Raw genomic sequence first — 25354 nt, 5'->3', positions numbered from 1 at the left:
TTTCTGTGTAGTTATAACTTTCCATAACGTTCTACTTCCCGAAATGTTCTTTATTATTATAAAAAAAATTAAAAACGAAGGTTTGATGCACACAAGCGGTGGATTTTTTCATTATTATTTTTTTTAATTAAAATGTAATTAAATAATTAAACATTATTATGTTTTTTTATTATTATGCATAATTTTTAAGCAATCTAAACCTTCGGTAAAACACCATAGTTTAAAATCCCTGCTGGGGAAAAATTTTAATTTTATTTTCATTGTTTTTTTTTAATATTTATTGGATCAATTTGTTATCACAGCTTTAGTTTTCTTCTACTAAGCAACAACAATAAATAAATTTATTCAACAAAGTATTTGTTATAAGGATATTTTGTAAAGACATTAGCAATGACACTAAAGAAAATTTTCCCAAATGCCGATTCTATGGATGGTTTCAATTCTCGATAGATATCTTCCCAATTTTCATTTAAAAATAAATTCATATTATCACCCAAAATCTTATCGCCATTAAATAGATTATCTATTTTATAATGCATTCCCTTGGGATTGAAATCCAAACGGAATTTTTGGATTTTCATGTAAGTAGAGCCATCTTTTTCTAACGATGTGCCAATAAATTGAATTTTCAAAGCAGAATTATCTACAAATAAATAATAAAATTTTTATAGAAACATTGACAATAATATTTTGTGGAAATCTTACATAGGGTTATATGGCTAGTGCCTGTACCAGAAATGGGTAAAACCAAAATGCGACCATCTACATTGTAATTACCCTTTAAATCGAGTTTGGGAACAATTAAAACTATTTCATGTTTCTTTTGAAGATCTTTGCCAAAACCCCTGAAATTAAGTTTTGCAAATTTATTAATCATTTGATAAGTGATTGATCTATCTTACTTGATTTTTTGTACTTTTGCATCCTTAAGTCCTGTGAGTTTATTGTTTTTGAATTCTAAATCAATATTTACAGGACTTTGGGATCCTTGTTTAATGAAGATTCCCTTTACATCCAATGGATCTATTTCAATCAGATTTATAGAACTATCACCTTCGCTTTTCTCATGCATAAAATATTCTATAAGTTTGCTCACACATTCGGCGTCGTCATATTTGCAGGGCTTAGGATCAGTAGCTGGAATATATATAAAAAAAAACTTAAATTAATGAACTATTTAAAATTTTTGTATTATTTGAGTCCAGATTTGTTTTTTTTTGTAAAATTATAAAAATTAATATACACACAAAGCAAAATACTTTACTCCGGAATGAAATTTTAGACAAACACATTTTCTTTAAGAGCAAATAAATCCTAATTTATAACAAGCTATTTCGGCAAAAAAAAAACCTTCCCAAGTCGTTATTGTAATGGACATTCAAAAATGCTCTTCTAAAGAACTATATTTAACCATATTTGTTGTTTTGTTTCCATCTTAAAACCATGCATTAACTAAACTACAAGTGTAGCTTAACCAACAGAGGAAAACAATGTTTGTCAAATTTATTTGGACAAAGCCCTATAGACTGCAAGATGGTTGGATGGACGCACGTTTCGGAATTGCCACATTCCTCATCAGCATCCTCTACTTGCATCAAAACTATCAACCAATTATCAGAATAAATTCGCACTAAACCCAAAGTGAACCACACTTGAATTTTCCGAAAATGTAATTTTAACTTCACAAAAAATTCTTCTGAGGTAATACATGGTATAAAAAATACCATTTACACTATTTACACAATAAATTTAGATTTTCAAAATATTACCGTGTAAGGAAGCTAAAATACTGGAAATTAAAAAAAAAATAAATAAATAAAAAAATTCAACATAGTTCCCTTCAAGAGCGATACAACGATTATAACGACCTTCCAATTTTTTGATACCATTTTGGTAGTACTCCTTCGGTTTTGCCTTAAAATAGGCCTCAGTTTCGGCGATCACCTCTTCATTGCAGCCAAATTTTTTCCCTGCGAGCATCCTTTTGAGGTCTGAGAACAAGAAAAAGTCGCTGGGCCAGATCTGGAGAACACGGTGGGTGGGGAAGCAATTCGAAGCCCAATTCACGAATTTTTGCCATCCTTCTCAATGACTTGTGGCACGGTGCGTTGTCTTGGTGGAACAACACTTTTTTCTTCTTCATATGGGGCCGTTTTGCCGCGATTTCGACCTTCAAACGCTCCAATAACACCATATAATAGTCACTGTTGATGGTTTTTCCCTTCTCAAGATAATCGATAAAAATTATTCCATGCGCATCCCAAACAACAGAGGCCATTACTTTGCCAGAGGACTTTTGAGACTTTCCACGCTTCGGAGACGGTTCACCGGTCGCTGTCCACTCAGCCGACTGTCGATTGGACTCAGGAGTGTAGTGATGGAGCCATGTTTCATTCATTGTCACATATCGAGGGAAAAACTCGGGGTGTATTACGAGTTAACAGCTGCAAACACCGCTCAGAATCATCAACACGTTGTTGTTTTTGGTCAAATGTGAGCTCGCGCGGCACCCATTTTGCACAGAGCTTCCGCATATCCAAATATTGATGAATGATATGACCAACACTTTCCTTTGATATCTTTAAGGCCTCTGCTATCTCGATCAACTTCATTTTACGATCATTCAAAATCATTTTGTGGATTTTTTTGATGTTTTCGTCGGTAACCACCTCTTTCGGGCGTTTACTGCGTTCACCGTCTTCCGTGCTCATTTCACCACGTTTGAATTTTGCATACCAATCAATTACTGTTGATTTCCCTGGGACAGAGTCCGGAAACTCATTATCAAGCCAAGTTTTTGCTTCCACCGTATTTTTTCCCTTCAGAAAACAGTATTTTATCAAAACACGAAATTCCTTTTTATCAATTTTTTCACAATAACAGAAGTTGCTTCACAAAAGACGCTCTATCTCACAAACTAATTGACTTACAGACGTCAAATTTTGACACGAATCATTTGAAGGTTGGTACTATATAAAAATAATATGCATTTAATACTAGCGACGCCATCTATGTGTCAGACCGGGGACTTATCAGCCAACCTGTTAGTTGAGTTGAAAAACTATTAAGAGCATTCGTGTCATACCCACAGCAATACCGTATGCTTGTGAGTAACGACTTACCATCACCGGACTGTTTTGGTCAGATTTTCATAGGTCTCATAACATTTATACATTTGTTGTTTATTCATTAGATCCTCGTGAAAATGAGTGGGCCATGTGGTACTACTCATGAATATCTGGTGTATAGTAATGTCGTGATGGTAAGGTATTGTTCCCAAGCACACGATATTGCTCTCGGTAAGCAGTTTTTTAACGGCAAGCAGTTTACTGCAATGGAATTTTAGACCTATAAGATTTCCTTTTATGGTTAAAATTGTTTTTTTTTTCATTTCAAATCCATTTTAATATATTTCAACCATTTCTATGTTCGTCTCCAACGTGTTACAATTGCCTTTACAGATTCAATTTAGAAAACTTCGTTTGTAGCAATTTTGAATAAATTGCTGTAGTATTCATCATTGTCGTTATTTGAAATTGATTGACGTTACATGAAAAAAGTATTCAACATATACTCGTGTGTATATATATAGTTTTCATGTTCACAATGTTAATTATCAATTATTTATTTATTTTTTTTGTCAATATAACATACGAAAATCTCCCGATACAGTCAATGTACTAATGCACAGGAAAATTGACAGTATCCACAACATCCTCATATTATAGAATCTATTTTATTTGAAGTAAAAATTTTAAGTTTCTCGATATCGCTATGCTAACTTTAACTAACAACTAAAATTGAATCGAATTTATTTTATATATACACACTTTGACATTGGAATTGAGTCAATTGAATTTTTCAATCAAAGTAATTTAATTTAATATAAGGTTAAATATATAAGATTGGAACGTTTTTATGTGCAAAATTTAAAAAAATATATATGGAAACGAGTGGCGTTTTGCCATAAATTGTGAGCTTTTGTACACGCCAAAAATATTCCCCATTAATATTCTATCAAATCCCATTTCCTCGTGATTGTGTTAGTTCTCATCATTTCATTTGGTACAATTTGAAACATTCAGTTCGTCTTCATAATGCTCCCAGTGGCACACAATTTTGTCCAATATAAATTATTTTCACATCTGACTAAATTACAGTCAAGTGGGATAAAATTTGTCCGTTTGAAATCTGGAGTTCAGTGTGAAAGGTACGCATCGCACTATCTGATAATAAAAAGCAACATTTCGGAAAATTTTATGGAAAATGATTATTCAAAATATTCAAGACATAAAATGTGGACTCTCCACATAGACAATTTTTTCTATATCCTGAATGGATTTAAAGAAAGTTAAGTACATTAGAACGTTAACAAGTATTTCAATTGAACTTGAGTCAGGGGCCAAATCACCGCATTCGTCATCGAGTTCTGTTTCGTATCGAGAAACATTTCGATCGCTGTAAAATTTTGGATCACCGCATTCGATCGTAATTTATTTTGTCTACTACTTTTTTTTACATTGCTGTAACCATATGGTAATAAGAAATTGGAAGCAAAAGATGATTTCAAAATAATTTTTTGTGATCAAAATATGTATATGTGTAAAAATTATTATGAATCCATGTGTTTTTGTTTTCCTCGTCTTCGGATTCAGAGGATGAGTACAAAGTGGCATTAATAAGGAAAAATATTCGAGACAAAATCAGTCGTTTAGCATTGTCTGTAAGTGATTCTATTTTGAAGTGAGTGCTTTTAACTAATTGTGTTTTTAACATCCATAGATTTAAAAGACGCTTTCGTCTGTCAAAAGAAGCTTTTAAATATTTTCTTGAAAAAAATGATTTTTTTTTGAAACGGCTACTGTATTTTGCCAAAATATATAAATAATACTTCCATTTTCACCAACTACTTGTTTCTTTTTGTTTACCTTTTTTCTGCTCAAAAAGCACTACATACTTCGTTTTCGATAGCATGCTACCTCTCGTGTTCAACTTCGAGTAGAAACAATTCGATAACGACTGCGGTGATCCGCGTAAACTATATTACGACGACGAAGTACTCGATTTCGACTGCGGTGATTTGGCCCCAGATCGAAGCTTAAAGTTATGCCAGATCATGGACAACTCCGGATCGAAGAAAATGTTTTGACTCACTCATATCAAGCCATGCTATATCAAAATCCGAACAAGGCACTTTCATGGTGAAGTTCTGCATCTTAAATACTCGAAAATATTGACAGTAAGTATTTCTAATGATAATTCTACGATTGGTGGGTTTTCTGTTTTTTTTTTCCGTTTTCTGTGGCCACAAAACAGCACACTTTTCTTTCAAATTACACCTTCACTACTATCCATTATTTTTGAAATTTGGTTCATTTTGAACATAAAAATTACAAATTTTACATCCCTGGTCTACAATCAATGCGATTTGTTTTCTTTAAATGAAGTACCTTTCAATGGGGTTGTGTGTTCGTTACAATCTGATCTACAAATAACTGTTTATCACAATGGACTGAATAGTCTAAGTGAGCCTGAAACTTAATCGGGCTGCCACTTTAACCTACAAATAACTGTTTGAGTTGATTACTATTAGAGCTAAACGGACTAGTGGATAGAATTATTTTGTGCATATAGCTATCGAAGGAGAGGAGTTACTTTGGACAACATCAAAGCGTCTATATAGGATGACGCACAAAAGAGATTTGACCTAAAATTTGCGACTCACAAGATATTAATTTCTTTTCTGATAAACGACATTTTTTTTCTTCAAGTTCGTTGGGAGAAACTTTGTAAAGGGTATCAAGAATAAAGATTTTTTACATATAAGGAGACAACTTGAAGAATAAAAGAAAACATCGTTGACCTAAAATTTCGTTTCGGAGGAATGAACTATTTTTTTTTATGTGTACTGATTATGAAATTAAAAGAATTTCAGTCATATGTGAATTGTTGTTAAATCAGATTATTGAAAAATATGAACTTAAATTCAATGCAGGAAAATCCATAAACATTTACAGCAAAAAAATTCAAACAAAAATAATAAGCAGCCTATTAATTGTTTCGAACGAGGACATTCATGTTTTATTGCAATTATATTTTCCCGATGCAGTTTCCTACATCTGTGAAAATTTACCTGTTATGTTTTTAAACGATCGGCTTAATAGGTAAATTCAATTGAAAATCTTTGAACTTAACATTCAATTCTGACTTGATTGCACATCAATAAAATATAGAATTTATTTAATAAAAATCAAGTCATTATTTGTTACATGAAATTAAAATATTTAGTTTCGATCTCGTGAGATTGTTAACAAACAACGCATCATTGTCAGTCACATTTTGAAAAGTGTATTTACATAAAGTGGAACGAAATTTTAGATAAATAAACGTTTCTTTTGACTCCAAAAAATGTTATTTAAGATCAATTAAAAAAACAAGTAACATATATATGTTACGGCCGTAAGTTCGGCCAGGCCGAAGCTTATGTACCCTCCACCGTGGATTGCGTAGAAACTTCTTCTAAACACTGGTATAATTAAATCAAAAAATATCAAATACGTATATAATTCAGTTTGACAAAATTTTCTATGAAAATAAAATTTTGACAAAATTTTCTATAGAAATAAAATTTTGACAAAATTTTCTATAGAAATAAAATTTTCACAAAATTTCTATAGAAATAGAATTTTGACAAAATTTACTATAGAAATAGAATTTTAACAAAATTTACTATAGAAATAAAATTTTCACAAAATTTTCTATAGAAATAAAATTTTGACAAAATTTTCTATAAAAATAAAATTTTGACAAAATTTTCTATAGAAATAAAATTTTGACAAAATTTTCTATAGAAATAAAATTTTCACAAAATTTCTATAGAAATAGAATTTTGACAAAATTTACTATAGAAATAGAATTTTAACAAAATTTTCTATAGAAATAAAATTTTGGTAGATTATTTATGGCTCGAGTGGCAACCATGATTATGAACCGATATGGATCAATTTTTGTGTAATTGGAGATCGGCTATATATAACTATAGACCGATATGGACCAATTTTGGTATGGTTGTTAGCGGCATTATACTAACACCACGTTGCAAATTTCAACCGGATCGGATGAATTTTGCTCCTCCAAGAGGCTCCGGAGGTCAAATCTGGAGAACGGTTTATATGGGGGCTATATATAATTATGGACCGATACGGACCAATTTTGACGCGGTTTTTAAAAATCATGTTCCAAATTACAAGCGGATCGGATGAAATTTGCTTCTCTTTGAGGCTCCGCAAGCCAATTCTGGGGATCGGTTTATATGGGGGCTATATATAATTATGGACCGATGTGGACCAATTTTGCATGGTTGTTAGAGACCATATACCAACATCATGTACCAAATTTCAGGCGGATGGGATGAAATTTGCTTCTCTTTGAGGCTCCGCAAGCGAAATCTGGGGATCGGTTTATATGGGGGCTATATATAATTATGAACCGATGTGGACCAATTTTAGCATGGTTGTTAGAGACCATATACCAACACCATGTACCAAATTTCAGCCGGATCGGATGAAATTTGCTTCTCTTAGAAACTCCGCAAGCCAAATCTGGGGATCGGTTTATATGGGGGCTATATATAATTATGGACCCATGTGGACGAAGTTTTCAATGGTTGGTAGATACCATATACCAACACCATGTACCAAATTTCAGCCGGATCGGATGAAATTTGCTTTTCTTTGAGACTCCGCAAACCAAATCTGGGGATCGGTTTATATGGGAGCTATATATAATTATGGACCGATGTCTACCAATTTTTGCATGGTTGTTAGATACCATATACCAACACCATGTACCAAATTTCGGCCGGATCGGATGAAATATATACGTAAAAGTGGGCCGATATGGCCCATTTGCAATAACATCCGACCTACATCAATAACAACTACTTGTGCCAAGTTTCAAGTCGATAGCTTGTTTCGTTCGAAGTTAGCGTGATTTCAACAGACGGACGGACGGACATGCTTAGATCGACTCAGAATTTCACCACGACCCAGAATATATATACTTTATGGGGTCTTAGAGCAATATTTCGATGTGTTAAAAACGGAATGACAAAGTTAATATAATACCCCCCATCCTATGGTGGAGGGTATAAAAAACAACAAGACAACAGATACAATGTTTGTTTTAAATTCGGATTTATTTGCTATTAAGGAAAATATTTTATAACAAAGGGGTTATATGAAGTGATGATGCACAGTGGGATTTAAAGATAATTCGATTTAAAGTGGAATAATTCCTATATGTTTTCTCCAATAAGAGTTACCATAAAGGACCCTAATTGAGTTATCTCTCTCAGCCAGATCTATACTAAAGACTGTGAAAAAATGCATTCGCCCGAACGGAAACACGTACAATCAGGCGAGCTATAGATTCTGGCGTTTTCTTTTCAATGACTCAATTTATCATATTCCTTAATCTTCTTTGTCCATATAGTTCGAATAATAATTAATTATAAAAGGGGAATTCCGTTTGTCCAAAATTTCGTTCTAGAGGAAAATATTTTTTCTTTGGATGTTCTTTGCATCAATCTATTGTTTGTGAATATTTATCTTGATTGTATGTGTGGCATATTTTTAGTCTTTCTATTGAGATCGAATATTACTAGAGTATGTCACTCAACACCGAAAAAATATTGACGCAATATTAAGGACAAATTTCTTTAAAATAAAGAAATTTTAATTATAAGAAAGGTCTTTGGACATTTTTTTCATCGGAAAAAAACGATGTTCGTTAAATCTCTTTCCCTCATTCAAGTCTAACTTATTCTAAAATCAAAACAAATAACTTTCTTTTAAATAAAATCAAAACCAAATGTTTTTCGTTACTTTTCAATAAAACAAATATCATGTAGCTGTTATTTATAGTTTTTATCAAATATAGCAGTTTACACTTGTCAACAGCTAGAATATATAATAAAAACTTTTGATTAATGCCATCTCAAGTTATTAACAAACAATTATGTCACTTGTCACTATTACGCTGATTTTTTTATTATTAAGATTTTTCATGTATCTGGTAGTGTTGAATATATGATTGTTTTAAATGTATATAAAAAATTTCACTTATTTTGATATATCAATGAAAACAGCACTATTATGCATTTATGAGAATTTCAAATTCACTTTTTTATTTGTAATTGGTTAAAGTGTATCTCAATTAATTAATCTTATAATGTTATTGAAATTCAATCTGAGGTAAATCATATATGGCATTTTATGTGTTTTTAACTCGAGCCGAAAAGAAATCGGTGAAGTAGTTACCGACTTCTGATTAGAGTGAAAAAAAAGGCGAAGGCTTTCCCCTCGGACGGATATAGGCTGGGTGCAAGTGTATCGAGTGAAAGTGAATTGTGCCATACTCGCATTTGTCACAAATCATTACCAACACAACGACTCTGTTCAATATACTCTTAGCGGTCATTTTTATATTTTTTTAGGACGTTATAAAATTAAAAATATTTATCTTTTACGTCCACATAACCATCAATAATGCGAACTCATTCATATTATCTATAATTGTTAACGGAAACGCGGTATTGAACTTTAAACTATTTATTAATTATCATATGCTTGATTTTTGTATATATAAAACATTACGAGTAAATAAGTCAACTTAATTAGAATTTCATAAGTTAAGTAATAAGCCCAAAGAAAAAATACTTTTCTACGGAACGAAATTTTAGAGAAACGAAATCCCATTTAATGTAAAGTTTTGACTGTAAGAGTAAATAAACCAGAATTTATGGCAAATGATTCATCGATTGTCTCTTATATTTTTTATTCGTTTATAAAGAAAAATTGTTAACGTTAAAAAATTTGTAGTAAGTCATAGTATAGTTTATTATATAACAATAGACAACGTAAAATACACAATGAAAATCAATATACAACTATTGTTAATCGATTACAATGATTTAATTTAAATTAATAAAAAGGTGCCATTAAATTAAATGTTTATAATAACAGGTTGGCTGATAAGTCCCCGGCCTGACACATACATGGCGTCGCTAGTATTAAATGCATATTATTTTTATATAGCACCAACCTTCAAATGATTCGTTTCAAAATTTGACGTCTGTAAGTCAATTAGTTTGTGAGATAGAGCGTCTTTTGTGAAAAAAAATGAAAAAAAGGAATTTCGTGTTTTGATAAAATACTGTTTTCTGAAGGGGAAAAATACAGTGGAAGCAAAAACTTGGCTTGATAATGAGTTTCCGGACTCTGTCCCAGGGAAATCAAGAATAATTGATTGGTATGCAAAATTCAAGCGTGGTGAAATGAGCACGGAGGACGGTGAAGAGGTGGTTACCGACGAAAACATCAAAAAAATCCACAAAATGATTTTGAATGACCGTAAAATGAAGTTGATCGAGATAGCAGAGGCCTTAAAGATATCAAAGGAACGTGTTGGTCATATCATTCATCAATATTTGGATATGGGGAAGCTCTGTGCAAAATGGGTGCCGCGCGAGCTCACATTTGACCAAAAACAACAACGTGTTGGTGATTCTGAGCGGTGTTTGCAGCTGTTAACTCGTAATACACCCGAGTTTTTCCGTCGATATATGTGACAATGGATGAAACATGGCTCCATCACTACACTCCTGAGTCCAATCGACTGTAGGCTGAGTGGACAGCGACCGGTGAACCGTCTACGAAGCGTCGAAAGACTCAAAAGTCCGCTGGCAAAGTAATGGCCTCTGTTATTTGGGATGCGCATGGAATAATTTTTATCGATTATCTTGAGAAGGGAAAAACCATCAAAAGTGATTATTATATGGTGTTATTGGAGCGTTTGAAGGTCGAAATCGCGGCAAAACGGGCCCATACGATGAAGAAAAAAGTGTTGTTCCACCAAGACAACGTGCCACAAGTCATTGAGAACGATGACAAAAATTCATGAATTGGGCTTCGAATTGCTTCCACACCCACCGTATTCTCCAGATCTGGCCCCCAACGACTTTTTCTTGTTCTCAGACCTCAAAAGGATGCTTGCAGGGAAAAAATTTGGCTGCAATGAAGAGGTGATCGCCGATTTTGACAAAAAAATTGTTTTTCTTTGTTAGACCGGGGACTTATCAGCCAACCTGTTATAGTATAGGTTAGCTTTGTTATGGTACTTTTGTATAATGTCTAATGAAATAGATTAGAAATTGGCATTGATACGCTTGTTATAAAGTAGGATTCATTTGCCTTTAAAATAGGAATTATAATCAGAATCAAAAAATCGTTTTTTTTTTTTTAAATTTGGAAAGGTCAAAGTTTCTAGTCTTCAACCTTTTCAAAATTTGGCGATGTCGTTTTTTTTTTGGATTTTTCAAAATGTTGAGTTCTCGATTTTTATTAATATAATAAATCGACTTTTGATTTATGAATTAGGTGAATTTAAGTTCTTTAGCTCTAGACCCACAATTTAAAGCGAGTAGCAGATAAACCATCTCTCCTTTACTGATAGAATTGTGTTCTTAATATAGTTAAGAAATATTTAATAACTGGCTTTATTTGAATGGATAACAAGGGTAAAACACGAGGTTCATAATATTTACCTTGTGTGATTAATATGAACCTCTGACAATTTATGTATGTGTATTGCACTTCTGTACACACATATTCCTATTAAAAGCTTGAAGTTGGAAACACGAGCCACAAGTCATACAAAACTGGACAATTTTTTAATAAACATAAGTCAATTTTGGTCACCATCAAAAGTAGAGTACAATCGATTTCCAAAAATATTAATATTCGATTAGTCGAATTTGAAGATTAAAAAATGTCGATTATTCCCAAAACCGAAAATCTACTATCCAATTCCAAATTAGAACAATCTTATTACCAGCAATTAAATTTATTGTTAACATTTCCCTTAATGGCAACCCTAACAGTATAAATCATATAGAAACAATAGCATGCCTTAAGGAGTATGTAAAATTGCTTACCCAGAATGGATAATGTAAACAGTATTTTCACACTCGCCCTAAGAGTATGCTACATATAGCTAACTGCTAGCTGTTAATGTTGCTATATAAAAACAAGTAAGGAAAGTTAAAGTCGGGCGGTGTCGACTATATTATACCCTGCACCACTTTGTAGATCTAAATTTTCGATACCATATCACATCCGTCAAATGTGTTGCGGGCTATAAATAAAGGCTTGTCCCAAATACATACATTTAAATATCACTCGATCTGGACAGAATTTAGATAAACTTTTACAAAATATATATAGACTCAAAATTTAAGTCGGCTAATGCACTAGGGTGGAACACACTAGGGTGGAACACAATGTTAGTCAAAAAAATATTGGAGACATTTAAATCTGAAGCAATTTTAAGGAAACTTTGCAAAAGTTTATTTATGATTTATCGCTCGATATATATGCATTAGAAGTTTAGGAAAATTAGAGTCATTTTTACAACTTTTCGTCTAAGCAGTGGCGATTTTACAAGGAAAATGTTGGTATTTTGACCATTTTTGTCGAAATCAGAAAAACATATATATGGGAGCTATATCTAAATCTGAACCGATGTAAACCAAATATGGCACGCATAGCTACAATGCTAATTCTACTCCCTGTGCAAAATTTCAACTAAATCGGAGCACAAAATTGGCCTCTGTGGGCAAATGAGTGTAAACCGGGCGAAAGCTATATATGGGAGCTATATCTAAATCTGAAACGATTTCAATAAAAATTTGGCACACTTGACTACACTGAAAAAAATATTGTCGTGAGGTCAAAGATTTCAGGTCTTTAAAATACGAATACAAATTTTGCTTAGCATAGAAGACGCATTTCTCTAAAATAAATTTATTTTCCTTGTCCAAAAGTCGATAAACTTTTCAATGAAGTCGTATTGTCCTTATAATTAAGTGATTTGACTTAAAAATTGGTATCTTAACATGAAAGAAAAAATTTATAGGCTAAGGTCAACTTGACTTTAATAATTCGGAAAAAGTGTTTAAATTTAATGAAATTGTCTTTAAATTTGTTGTCTTTTTGCATCTTGACTACAAAGCAAAAAATCGTTCAAATATAGGACATGTTTTTCAAAACTTTATTTTAAAAAAGTTTTGTACTTGAAACATAGCATAATTTCTACTGGAAGTCGAGTCCTAATTTGGAAAATAAAGTTGCCGTTAACTCGTTTTTAAAGGACTTTGATAGCATATGAAGAAAAAAAGCTGAGAAAGCGAAAAATTAAAATTTGCTTCCAAGAAGCAAGTACACAAAACCTAAATTTAAAAGAGAATTGTGTCTTAAAAGTATCCTTACTTGTATTCTCCGCTTCTTTGGCTCGGAATCAATACCAAATTTTTAAAAGTAAAGACAAAATCTTTGGAACCGAGTATGCTTTTTTTTCAGTGTACACTACTAATTGTACTCCTAGTGCAAAATTTCAACCAAATTGGGGTAAAACTTTGGCTTCTGGGACCGAATTAGTCCATATCGGGCGAAAGATATATATGGGAGCTATATCTAAATCTGAACCGATTTCAATAAAATTTGGCACACTTGCCTATATTACTAATTGTTCTTCTTGTGCAAAATTTTAAGCAAATTAGGGTAAAACTATTGCTTCTGGGACCATATAAGTCCATATCGGGCGAAATATATATGGGAGCTATATCTAAATCTGAACCGATTTCTTCCAAAATCAATAGGGTTCTATTCTGAGCCAAAACACATACTTGTGCCAAATTTGAAGTCGATTGGACTTAAACTGCGACCTAGACTTTGATTACAAAAATGTGTTCACGGACAGACGGACAGACGGATAGCCATGTCGACTCAGGAGCCCACCCTGAGCATTTTTGCCAAAGACACCATGTATCTATCTCGTCCCCTTCTGGGTGTTGCAAACATATGCACTAACTTGTAATACCCTGTTCCACAGTGTGGCGCAAGGTATAAACAGCATAGTTTCGCATTATCAAGCAGGGTTAGCCTGTCGCAAACTGTGACTTTTGCTACATACGTTTACGACGGTATAATACGTATGTCGCAAAAGTCGTAAACCTAATGTAGAAAACCTAATTTTGAATCAAAGAAATCGTGAATATTTTTTAATTTAATAAAGGGATGAAAAAAAAAATTGGCTCTAATAAACCAAAAAGTGATTTTATAAAATTCTCTCTAAACAGCTGTTCACTTATACAAGACTTAAGTAGTGGTTTTACTCCCTTCCAGTTTCTACAGAAATTTGTGAAAGGCTAATTATGAGCCCGTCACGTTTACTGCACTATCGAGCAGTTCATAGTAACTTTGGATTAGAGTCTCCCAATGAAATAAGTCTACTCTCAAGTTTTTTAAATTCGTTAATAATTTTATAAACATTCTTTAAAATTTAAACTTCTTCGCACATGTCATCAATTTTGATATAATCGAATTTGCTGCTTAGTCGAAGCGACCGAAGTATTTTGAGTTTGCGACACTTGTTACTTTTTCTACATTTACGACGCCTATGTGACGTTTACGACGTGTACAACTTTGCGCCAGTGGCAATTAAATGAATTAAATGAATATTAAATAATAATAATACACAAAATTGTGTGAAGAGAAGATTATTAAAAGGACAGCCTAAGCTAAAACTTTTTCAAGCGATACCCAAAATTATTGCTAATTTCAACCTAAAAAAAAAAACATTTCGAATGCATTTCTATTGAAAAGAGAAATTAGCGAAACCTCTTGCTTTGCAACTACTAATTTGAAATGCTAATAAAAATAACTCACTGAGCCTTGAAAGGGTGCGAGCTATCTACACATTATCAAATTGTCTAAGTTATTGTCAGTTTGAATTTGAAGAATCCCATTTGTTTACTTCATCAATGGAATTCCCAAAAAAATCTAAAAATAAAAAATAAAAAAAAAATATTTTAGCAATTTAATTTGTAAGTCACGCTTGTGTTCCTTGTTAACTGCAGCCACATGTCACGATTCAAAACACTGTGATGATATATAATTGATAAGTTACTATTTTGTATACTCCTTTATTTATAAACAAAACACCAGTGATGTGTACATTCTTAGTTTTGTTTATATTATGCTCAATTCATTCATTAATCAATCAATGATAGATAAGAATACATTAAACACGTTTGGAATACTAAGGCATAAACTTTGCAAATAGAATGCCGGTTGGAATGTTGGAAAGAAATGTCCAAAAAACGTTTTGAGTTTAAATATCAGGGGGGAAAAATGCTTTGACTTTTTTGTTGTAATTTCTGTATTGTAATGATTGAACCAGTTTGATCACATGGCAGTATTGCCAGATCATTTTTTAATCTTCCCCCCAAATCTTAAGAAAAAACCCCTAAATTGGTCAAGAGTTTTATCAAAAACCCCCAAAAAATTAAGAATGTAAAAATTACTAAATAGGTTCCCAAAATTTTGCGAAAACCCCTGTAGTCATACATCTTAAAAATTTAATAAAAATATATAATAATACAATATGTATATAAATTTAAAACGCAGGTAAAACCAATCAATTTAATGTATATTTTTAAAAATCAAATTAATTTAAAAAAATCGGTTTATAAAGTAGAAAAAATAAACGATATTAAGTAAGTATATACATTATTCGGCACAAAAATTTTAATCGTCTCTGTACAATTTGTATGTGTTAAATTATGAGACCCATAATCGAATCAAAATTTAGCAATTAAAATGTTTTCAGCTGCTAACTTAAAATAATTTGTTTTTAACTGTGTCAACTATTAAAAATTTCCATTCAACAGAAGCAATTGAAACGGATAATGAAAATAATTGTAATGCATACTTGCTTATATTTAGGAACTTGGGTTGACTTCCTGCATCTTTTTTTCTCCAAATTCATGAATGAAGAATTCTTAAAAATTTGGTTGAGAATGGCTCCACTTTATAAGGTCTAAGAAATTTTTTTACCCCCAAAAATTCCCCCAAATAAATGTTACCCCTAAAAATTCCCTTAAACGTGGAAAAACCCCTAAATTGGGGGGGGGTGGTAAACCTATAACCTGGCAACACTGTCGCATGGTATACTGAGGGAGATGTGGACCCTATAGCAAATTTATTTCAACTCTGTAGTGGAAAGAAGAATGGACCTTAGAGCTTATTTCAGTTTATTTCAACTAAGTAGTGAAACCATTAAACTTTGTGTACACTACCTTAAAATAAAAGAATTATTTTTAGACAAAATTACAACTTTAAGACGAAATATGTTTTTGCATTTCAAAAAAAAAACAAATTAAATTAAGGCTGCAACTTCCTTAAAAATCGTCTATATTTGATGCCTTTTTTATTTATTTCTCCAAACAAAAATTGTTTTTATTTATATTTAGGAAAATTTGCCTTATTCCCAAGGCATAGGTTTTTAAAGAAGATTTGCAAGTTCCAAATTAAATGCATAAACTTTCTTTAAATACATTTTTTTGTAAAATAATTTGTTAGCCAATTTTTTTCAGTGTAAATAACCTGAACTATGGATCCAAATTTTAAATATTCTACAAATATGGATCCCCTAATATGAATTCTTAATTTGGTATTCCTTTGAACTCAGAAAAATATATGTGCTACCATACAACAAAGCAAATGCGTAAATATAAAAAAATTATCACTATATTATTGTATCGAGTATTCTGTTCTGAACAACAAAACCGTTCGTAGTATGAATGAAAATATTCATTGCCTTTGTTAAAATGTTTTTATCTATTACTGGAAAAACTGGAATTGGTTAAATTTTAATGAAATTTTCTTTATGCATTTGGTGGTTAAATTGTAAGGGCCGATGTTGAATGTGAACCACACCTAAACGCCAAGTTTTTTTTTCCGAATTTTATTTGACATTTCTCTATTTCAAACATACTCAATTTGAACCATGGACGTCGTGAATGGGCAGAATGGTTCCAAGAAATGACAACAGTGGATGATCAATTTTCGAAGAAAATCATCTTCAGTAATGAGGCACATTTTCACCTCAGTGGATTCGTCAATAAACAGAATTGCCGCATTTGGGCGAATGAGAATCCAAGAGTGATTGTCGAAATAACAATGCACCCACAAAGAGTGACTGTTTGGTGCGGTTTATGGGCTGGCGGCATCATCGTCAGTTACTGTGAATGGTGTTCGCTATCGTGAGATGATAACGAACTTTTTATGGCCCGAATTGGAAGGTATGGATGTGGACGATATGTGGTTTCAGCAGGACGGTGCCACTTGCCACATAGCTAACGAAACAATGGCTCTTTTGCGCAACAAATTCAATGGCCGTGTTATCACACGTAATGACGATGTCAATTGGACGTCAAGACCATGTGATTTGACACCGTTGGACTTTTTTCTTTGGGGTTATTTGAAAGAAAAGGTGTACGTCGATAAGCCAGCAACAATTCAAGAGCTAAAGGATGAGATAATTCGGCACATTAACGGCATAGAACCTCCATTATGCCCCAGCGTCATCGAAAATTTGGACCATCGGATGAAGGTGTGCCACCGAGGTCGCGGCGCTCATTTGGCCGTTATTTTGTTCCATACATAATTGAGTAATACCAATATATCATAATAAAATAAAATTACAATAATTTCCTAAATAGTTTGTGTTTTATTCAAAATCAATATCGGCCTTTGAAATTTTAACCACCCTTTAGAAAAATTTCGAATTTTTGAAAATATTTTATCACAGAAGTTCCAGACAAGCGTTATAATGCATTAAAAATCATAAAAATTTTTGAAAATTATTTATTTGTCAAAATATCACAAAATTTCTTAATTCACACCCAAAACACTGAATTCGCCTCACACCTTAAGAAGTGATGCAAATTCAGTGCAGCGTCTGTTGAAATGGTGGACATCCGTCCTATGACAAACCCATGTTAAATTCATCGCTTCTGCGTTAATTTGGCACCACTTCCGGATCCAAAAAGAACATTTTCAATACTTTTTTGGCGACGCTTTTTTTGCTGGGTAAATAAACAAAGCATAATTTTTCGCCAGACTGTTTCTTTACATTTTTCATATCTACAAATATATGAGTCGAAACGAATACATTTTTTTAGTTCCAATCCGTTTTAGTTCAATCTCAGCAAATGAAATAAAACAAAAGGAGATATACCAAATATAGTTTCCCGTATTCTACCATACATTGCAAAAATTAAAAAGAACGAAATAAGTATTTTTTTTTAATACACTTTTGAAATGTTACGCTCTTTTAATGAACATTTTCATAACATTTATGAAAAAATTTCGTACATTAAATAAAAAGCTCATTATTTTAACGAAGCCTACACGATGAATAGTTACTGAAGAATATTTCGTAAAAATAACGAAGATTATTTTTTGGGTGTAGGTTATTCTTTCGGTGTAGCCCGTTAATTCAGGCTCTGTTTCCCTATTTCCATGAAGCTACGTTTGTGCTAATGTAGCCCCACAATGAACTATTAAAATGTACGCGTCTCTCAGGAATGCGAACGCGTCAGGCACTTAACTGTTCCAACGTTTTCAATTAAAGTTAATCGGAGAGAAGATATCTGGAATTAACTTTATGTTAAGTGGCAATTACAACCTTAGGGAGCTACATAAAAATGACTGTTGGACTATTAAGTCTATTGTGGTATAGCAAGTTTTTCCCAACTAATGTAAAACTTTCACGAAAATGTGGTTTTCTTAAATTTTAAAATTTTCTACACCTTAAAAAATGTCTTTGTTTTTTTATTGAAAACGATAACATCTTAAATTATGGTGTAATTTCCTTTTTCTTAAATAAAGTTCATACTGAGTCCACTTGTTTTGTACCTAGTACTAAATTCGTTAAATACCTATTTCAATTGTCTTTCTTTAATACGATTATTGAATATCGCTTATTATCTGCAATCATTTGTGATTTATTCAGCATTCTCCAAATTAATTCTATACACAACCAGTGCCATCGATATGGTCTATGATCCATGTTATCCATCTAAGTAGGGACAACATCGATACGAAAAAACAATAAAACACATTTTTGGTATTCAATAATCAATTTTTGAGATACGTTTCGTTTTTTTTTTTATTATATGTTGTGAATTATTTATACACAGATTTCGTTTGTATACGAATGAGCTATTTATAAATGATCATAAAATTTCCGCATTTCTTTTTCGTTTGTTTTTTTATACCATAAAAATCCGGAATTGGTATTTTTCTTTATAATTTTTTGTTTTTTTTTTGTAATAGTTTTTTTATTACCTAAAAATGGAGAGATACCTAAATAACAACTATAAAAATAATATGAATCGAATGCGAAAGGGATACGTAAACAAAAAAATAAAAGGATGGTAATTTAATGAAATGACTATAACCACAGATCATATGGAAATTCGATGAGATTTTCTTGTGTGAGATTCTATGTACTAGGACTCTTAAACAGCTATATAATGACTTTTATGTATTTGCAAGTGTATATTCACTCTTTCACTCTTAAAAATCCAGGAAATCTTCATAGGCGAATTCCTTAAACATGTTATCTAAAATCGCCTTGAGAATATCTGAGATGGTTGATTGTACAGCTGGTTGTAGTTCCAACCAAACGTCACTCCAATTCTCATTAAGGAATTGATTCATGTGATTACCCAATGCTTGATCACCATTGAAGAGATTTGCCAATTTAATATTCATTCTGCCAAAACAGGAAGAAAACAAAATAAATTCAATTAATATTTAAGCAAAAAAGAATAATGAAACAAAAGTTAAGAGAAACCAAGATTCCATGTGATGTCAACGAATTTTCGTCGACAACAAATGAGATCTGTGTTCAACATTTATGCTTTTTTTATTATAGACCTACCTTTGAGGCTCCAGCAAGACCTTTAGTTTATCGACGGATAAATAGGTTTTGCCATTTTTGGGATGTATGGCAGGCTTGAATTTTGTTGAAAATTTAACATTTTCAAATCCAATATCAGCATCTCCATCACCCTGAATGGGAAGAATTAAAATACGACCATCGGCATTGTATTTGCTTCGAATTGTAAGCTTTGGAAGATTGCCATACAATTCAAATTTACTGGTGGCGGCGTCTGGAGTAAAACCACTGCAAGAAAAAGAAATAAATTATGATAAGTTATGCACTGAAAGAATTGTTGTTTTTTTTTTTATGCCAACAAAATTATAGCAAACGGCAGAACCGATTAGATATGAAATCTGCTACTAGTGTTTATTTCTAAAGAAATACTTTCGTTTAAGAGAATAGCACTTTTTCTTTAGTTGCGTAGTTGTTCCCTACACACAAAAACATTTCACGAAAAATTTTTCAATTAAAATTTTAATTGAGTTTTAAAAAATATTCAATTAAAAAATTAATTGATTCAACAATTTTTTTAATTGAAACAAAAATCAATCACAAAAATAATAGTATCAATTATTTTTTTAATTGGATCAATTAACTTTTTAATTGACCTTCAATTAATTTTTTAATTGATACTATCATTTCTGTGATTGAAGACATTTTAATTAAAAATTAATTGGATCAATTAATTTCGTGATTGAATCAGAAAAAAATTTTTTGTGTGTACGGGAAATTGGAGTAATTAGCCACTGATGGAACTATCATAGAACTGCACACAAAAATATTTTTTTCTGATTCAATCATGAAATTAATTGATCCAATTAATTTTTTAATTGAAATGTCTTCAATCAACGAAATGATAGTATCAATTAAAAAACTAATTGATCCAATTAAAAAATTAATTGATACTATTAATTTTTGTGATTGATTTTTGTTTCAATTAAAAAATTTGTTGATTCAATTAAATTTTTAATTGCATATTTTTTAAATCTCAATTAAAATTTTAATTAGAAAAATTTTCGTGAATTTTTTTTCTGTGTGGTAACAGTTCTGCAGTTTATCGCAGTTTTTAAAATTTTTTGAAAGAGAGGTTTGCTTTTATGAGAATCGAATTTTCTGCTTATTGAAAGCAGGTCCCTTATCATAGAATCGGGCAGCACTCACTGATAAGAGAGAAGTTCATTACGAGTGGCTACAATGGAATGAACATGGAGCCTAAAATGCCGGACTGCCGCTATACTCATAGAGAAAATTGAGCCAACGAAAATGTTTCATAGCCATAACGAACATTTTCTCTTAGGATAATTAACATGTTCGTTAATACCATTAACTTTTTCGTTTTTTAATGGAATGATCATAACAATAACGAAAAGTTTCATTGTATTTATGAGATTGTTTCATTGCGTAAATTTTAATGAAACATTTCGTTGATATTACGACGCTTTTTCTACTGGTGTACCTAGTGTGACCGATTGCTTCCATTCATTTTCACTAGAACTGGGACAAGTCAATATACACTTGGGGCTAATTCTGTATCGGTCCGTGGGTTCATCCATACTTTCATGCTCGCTTTTGTAACTTATTTTTCCTACACTGGCTGAAAAACCTTCATAATTTTAATGAAAGTTTTCATTAAAATTGAATCAACTATATGATTTTATAAATACAATGAAATATTTTGTTATTGTAAGGTTTGTCCTACTCAATGGCGAAGCATTTCATAATATTAATTAACATTTGCATTGCCTTAATGAACATTTTCATCCTTGAAAATTGTTTAGTCTCATTTGATAGTTGCGGCAAACGTGTTCAGTACTATGCTGCTAAAGTAAAAAGTGGAGGATTTCGTTTCAAATTTCAATAGAATTGATCCTATAAATAAGATCAATGTTAATAAAAGTAAAAGAAAATTTTCGCAATATTTCTAGGAATAGTAAGAATATTTTCTTTGCGTTTAGTTATTTTTTTTTTCATTTATGAGAAGGAAAATAGCATATAATCTAAAAAATGATCTGTGTAAGAAAATAAACTAAATGAACCTTGATATCTTTCTCTATTGCCATTTTGCTGGCTATTTCATTTGCTAAAATATCCATTTGCAATATTCTTTCAATATTCTTTCCTATTGACACTTATTCTAATCCGCATACATTTTCATTAGCTATCAATATAAATTTGTATGCGAGATTTTAAATATTTCACTTACACAGCACGATCGAATTTCACACTGGACAGACCCACCACGTCCACATCACGGAGTGCGAATCTCAAATTCAACGATCCACTGTGACCATCGGACAGTTGGACCTTTCTCAAATGGAATGGCTCGACAACAGGGAAAAATGCAGCAGGGAAACCTTTGCGTGCATGTGTCCTCAACAAATCATTGGCGGTTCGTACAATACAGTCTGTCTCACCGGGATGACAGCGTTTAATTTCAGCAGCTACAGCCATGAAACGAAACACAAATGGAATGTGAATTTCATTAGAGTCAAGGTAGAAGGTAAAAGGATTAATGACAAAGAGGCCATTGCCAAAGTTAATAGTATGGGGACTATGGGCAATTTGGGATACTTACGAAATATGGAGGCTGCCATGGTATGCGGAGCAATGTAGATTGCCATCAGGCATAAGGCCAAAATATATGATCCCATATTTATTTTTGGGATGGGAATTCAAACGAAAAGAAAAACTTTAAAAGAGATTTAGGATAGGTGCCAGCCACGATCAACGACCTATCTTGGGCTCAATTGATGATTGAGGGGAGTTTTATTGGTGAGATGGTTAATTTTTGTTGTTTTGGTTAAAAAAAAAAATTATCCTTTTTTTTTGGAATGCCTTTAACTTTTGTTTCACACGGTTCACTACAATCACAAAAAAATCACTTTTTTCAATTTTTTTTCTTTCAAACACTTTAGCGTTTCATTTATTGGGAATGTAAAAATGAGATTTTTTTCTTTTGTGTTTTGTCTTCAGAGGGACCACAGAGTATCTCGAGGTTAAGTTTTTGTCCGAGGGTGGGACAACACTTGTTTTTTGCAAATGTCTGAACCAATGTCAATGTTAAACTGAATTCAAATTTCAGAACTTCACTGGCATTTATAATGCCTTCATTGATGATGTCTGTCTGTCTGTCTGTCGGTTCTCTTTCCTTACAAGCGGGCCGTTAATCGAACATAGCCAATAAAACTGACCAATCAACCCATCATCTCCAACCAACAAGCAAGCAAGCCAAGCAACCATCCAGTCAGTTAGTCACCTGGCCAGTAAGCGAACTGCCAATATTCTACTTGTCTAGTCTAGAACAAAAACTAAAGTTTTTTGTATTTTTTTTTTAAATTTTTTTTTTGGCTACCAACAACGAAATTGACGATATCAACAACAACGACTGAGTATCGTTAACATACTGGACTAGCAAACCAATTTTTTCGCTGTTCTGTATTGAATCCATAAAAATTCTTTATTGAGAATGTTTGCTTTAATTAATTATTTTTCCCAACCCTTTTTTGAAAGAGAATCGGGAAGGCATATAAAGTTCATTTGGATGACATGTAACAGGTTGAGCCTTTTTCAAAACTCGGTACATTAATGAAACACGTTTTGAATTGCTTTCGATTGTTACAAAATAAAATTTTATTTGGAGATTTGAAAGAAAAGGAATTAAATTAACTTCAAAATTTTTATCGAATTATCTGAATTTTTGAATTCTGATCAAAGAAATTAAAAATTTTGACTAATTCATCCGATACATTTTTAATTGAAACCACCTCTTTTGCGAAAACACTTGACTAATAAAATGTAAAAATTATTTCTTTTTTAAATTTTATTTATTTTTATAATTGACTTTCGATTTGGTTAAAGATTAGTTTAATCCATTACCAAAAATGTAAATTTTTCAATCAATCAATAATTTTTTATTTTATTGTTTTTCTTTATCCCAGACACTTTTCTTCACCATCTTTAGTTTTGATTTGTTGAGATATTGGAAAAATCTGCTACCGATGCAAATAAATAAATCTCTAGTTATCTTAATTCTTACCTCATTATATATTGCTTGGTTACTAAATTAAATAATATTTAAATTCAAAAATATTAAGTTTAGGTGTAATATTATTCTAATACCAGAGAGGATAGTCTGTCACAATCATTGTTCGCTCTCATACCGTTAACAGGTTGGCTGATAAGTCCCCTTCGGTTTTACCTCAAAATAGGCCTCAGTTTCGGCGATCACCTCTTCATTGCAACCAAATTTTTTCCCTGAGAGCATCCTTTTGAGGCTGAGAACAAGAAAAAGTCGCTGGGGGTATGATCTGGAGAATACCGTGGGTGGGGAAGTAATTCGAAGCCCAATTCATGAATTGTTGCCATCGTTCTCAATGACTTGTGGCACGGTTCGTTGTCTTGGTGGAACAACACTTTTTTCTTCTTCATATGGGGACGTTTTGCCTCGATTTCGACCAATAACACCATATAATAGTCACTGTTGATGGTGTTTCCCTTGTCAAGATAATCGATAAAAATTATTCCATGCGCATCCCAAAAAAAACAGAGGACATTACTTTGCCAGCGGACTTTTGAATCTTTCCACGCTTCGGAGACGGTTCACCGGTCGCTGTCCACTCAGCCGACTGTCGATTGGACTCAGGAGTGTAGCGATGGAGCCATGTTTCATCCATTGTCACATATCGACGGAAAGTCTCGGGTGTATTACGAGTTAACAGCTGCAAACACCGCTGAGAATCATCAACACGTTGTTGTTTTTGGTCAAACGTGAGCTCGCGCGGCACCCATTTTGCACAGAGCTTCCGCATATCCAAATATTGATGAATGATATGACCAACACGTTCCTTTGACATCTTTAAGGCCTCTGCTATCTCGATCAACTTCATTTTACGGTCATTCAAAATCATTTTGTGGATTTTTTGATGTTTTCGTCGGTAACCACCTCTTTCGGGCGTCCACTGCGTTCACCGTCCTCCGTGCTCATTTCACCACGCTTGAATTTTGCATACCAATCAATTATTGTTGATTTCCCTGGGGCAGAGTCCGGAAACTCATTATCAAGCCAAGTTTTTGCTTCCACTGTATTTTTTCCCTTCAGAAAACAGTATTTTATCAAAACACGAAATTCCTTTTTTCCATTTTTTTTCACAATAACAAAAGTTGCTTCACAAAAAACGCTCCATCTCAACTCCATCTGACTTGCATACGTCAAATTTTTACACGAATCATTTGACGGTTGGTACTATATAAAAATAATATGCATTTAATACTAGCGACGCCATCTATGTGTCAGACCGGGACTTATCAGCCAACCTGTTAAGTGCGAAAGCAAAACGCAGTCGAACGCATGCGAAGCACTTCCAAGCAAATGATCGCCTGTTTTTCAAAAAAACTGGACATGGGGCAATCGTACCGCTAGAACGCAGTATTGTCTAGCGACACTATCTATATGTCAGACCGGGACTTATCAGCCAACCTTTCTCACTCTCTCTGAATAACA

At 32.4% G+C, this 25354-nt stretch overlaps 1 protein-coding gene across 1 annotated transcript; it reads right to left on the bottom strand.

Moving 5' to 3' along the window:
* Positions 1–326: 326 nt before the first annotated feature.
* On the bottom strand, positions 327–23090 carry LOC142220873 (uncharacterized). Its single transcript, XM_075290258.1, has 9 exons — positions 22430–23090; positions 22058–22295; positions 19852–20097; positions 19487–19683; positions 3129–3348; positions 1770–1789; positions 903–1137; positions 706–845; positions 327–643 (listed from the first exon to the last, which is right to left on the bottom strand). Exons 1-9 carry the CDS (start codon positions 22503–22505, stop codon positions 342–344), a joined length of 1674 nt encoding a protein of 557 aa, XP_075146373.1. The 5' UTR covers positions 22506–23090; the 3' UTR covers positions 327–341.
* Between the last annotated feature and the right edge of the window lie 2264 nt (positions 23091–25354).

Source organism: Haematobia irritans, chromosome 1, assembly GCF_050003625.1.
Source record: "Haematobia irritans isolate KBUSLIRL chromosome 1, ASM5000362v1, whole genome shotgun sequence".
Taxonomy (NCBI): Eukaryota; Metazoa; Arthropoda; class Insecta; order Diptera; family Muscidae; genus Haematobia; species Haematobia irritans.
Note: the sequence above shows the minus strand (reverse complement) of the source record. Positions and strands in the feature narration are given on the sequence as shown.

Bases quoted from the DNA above. Each gene is read 5' to 3' on its own strand.
- LOC142220873 (XM_075290258.1), bottom strand. From the start codon at position 22,505: ATGGGATCATATATTTTGGCCTTATGCCTGATGGCAATCTACATTGCT. The intron at 20,098-22,057 runs GTAAGTGAAATA...TTTTTCTTGCAG, and splicing joins GTGAAATTCGATCGTGCTGT to TGGTTTTACTCCAGACGCCG. The intron at 644-705 runs GTAAGATTTCCA...ATTTATTTGTAG, and splicing joins CACTAGCCATATAACCCTAT to ATAATTCTGCTTTGAAAATT.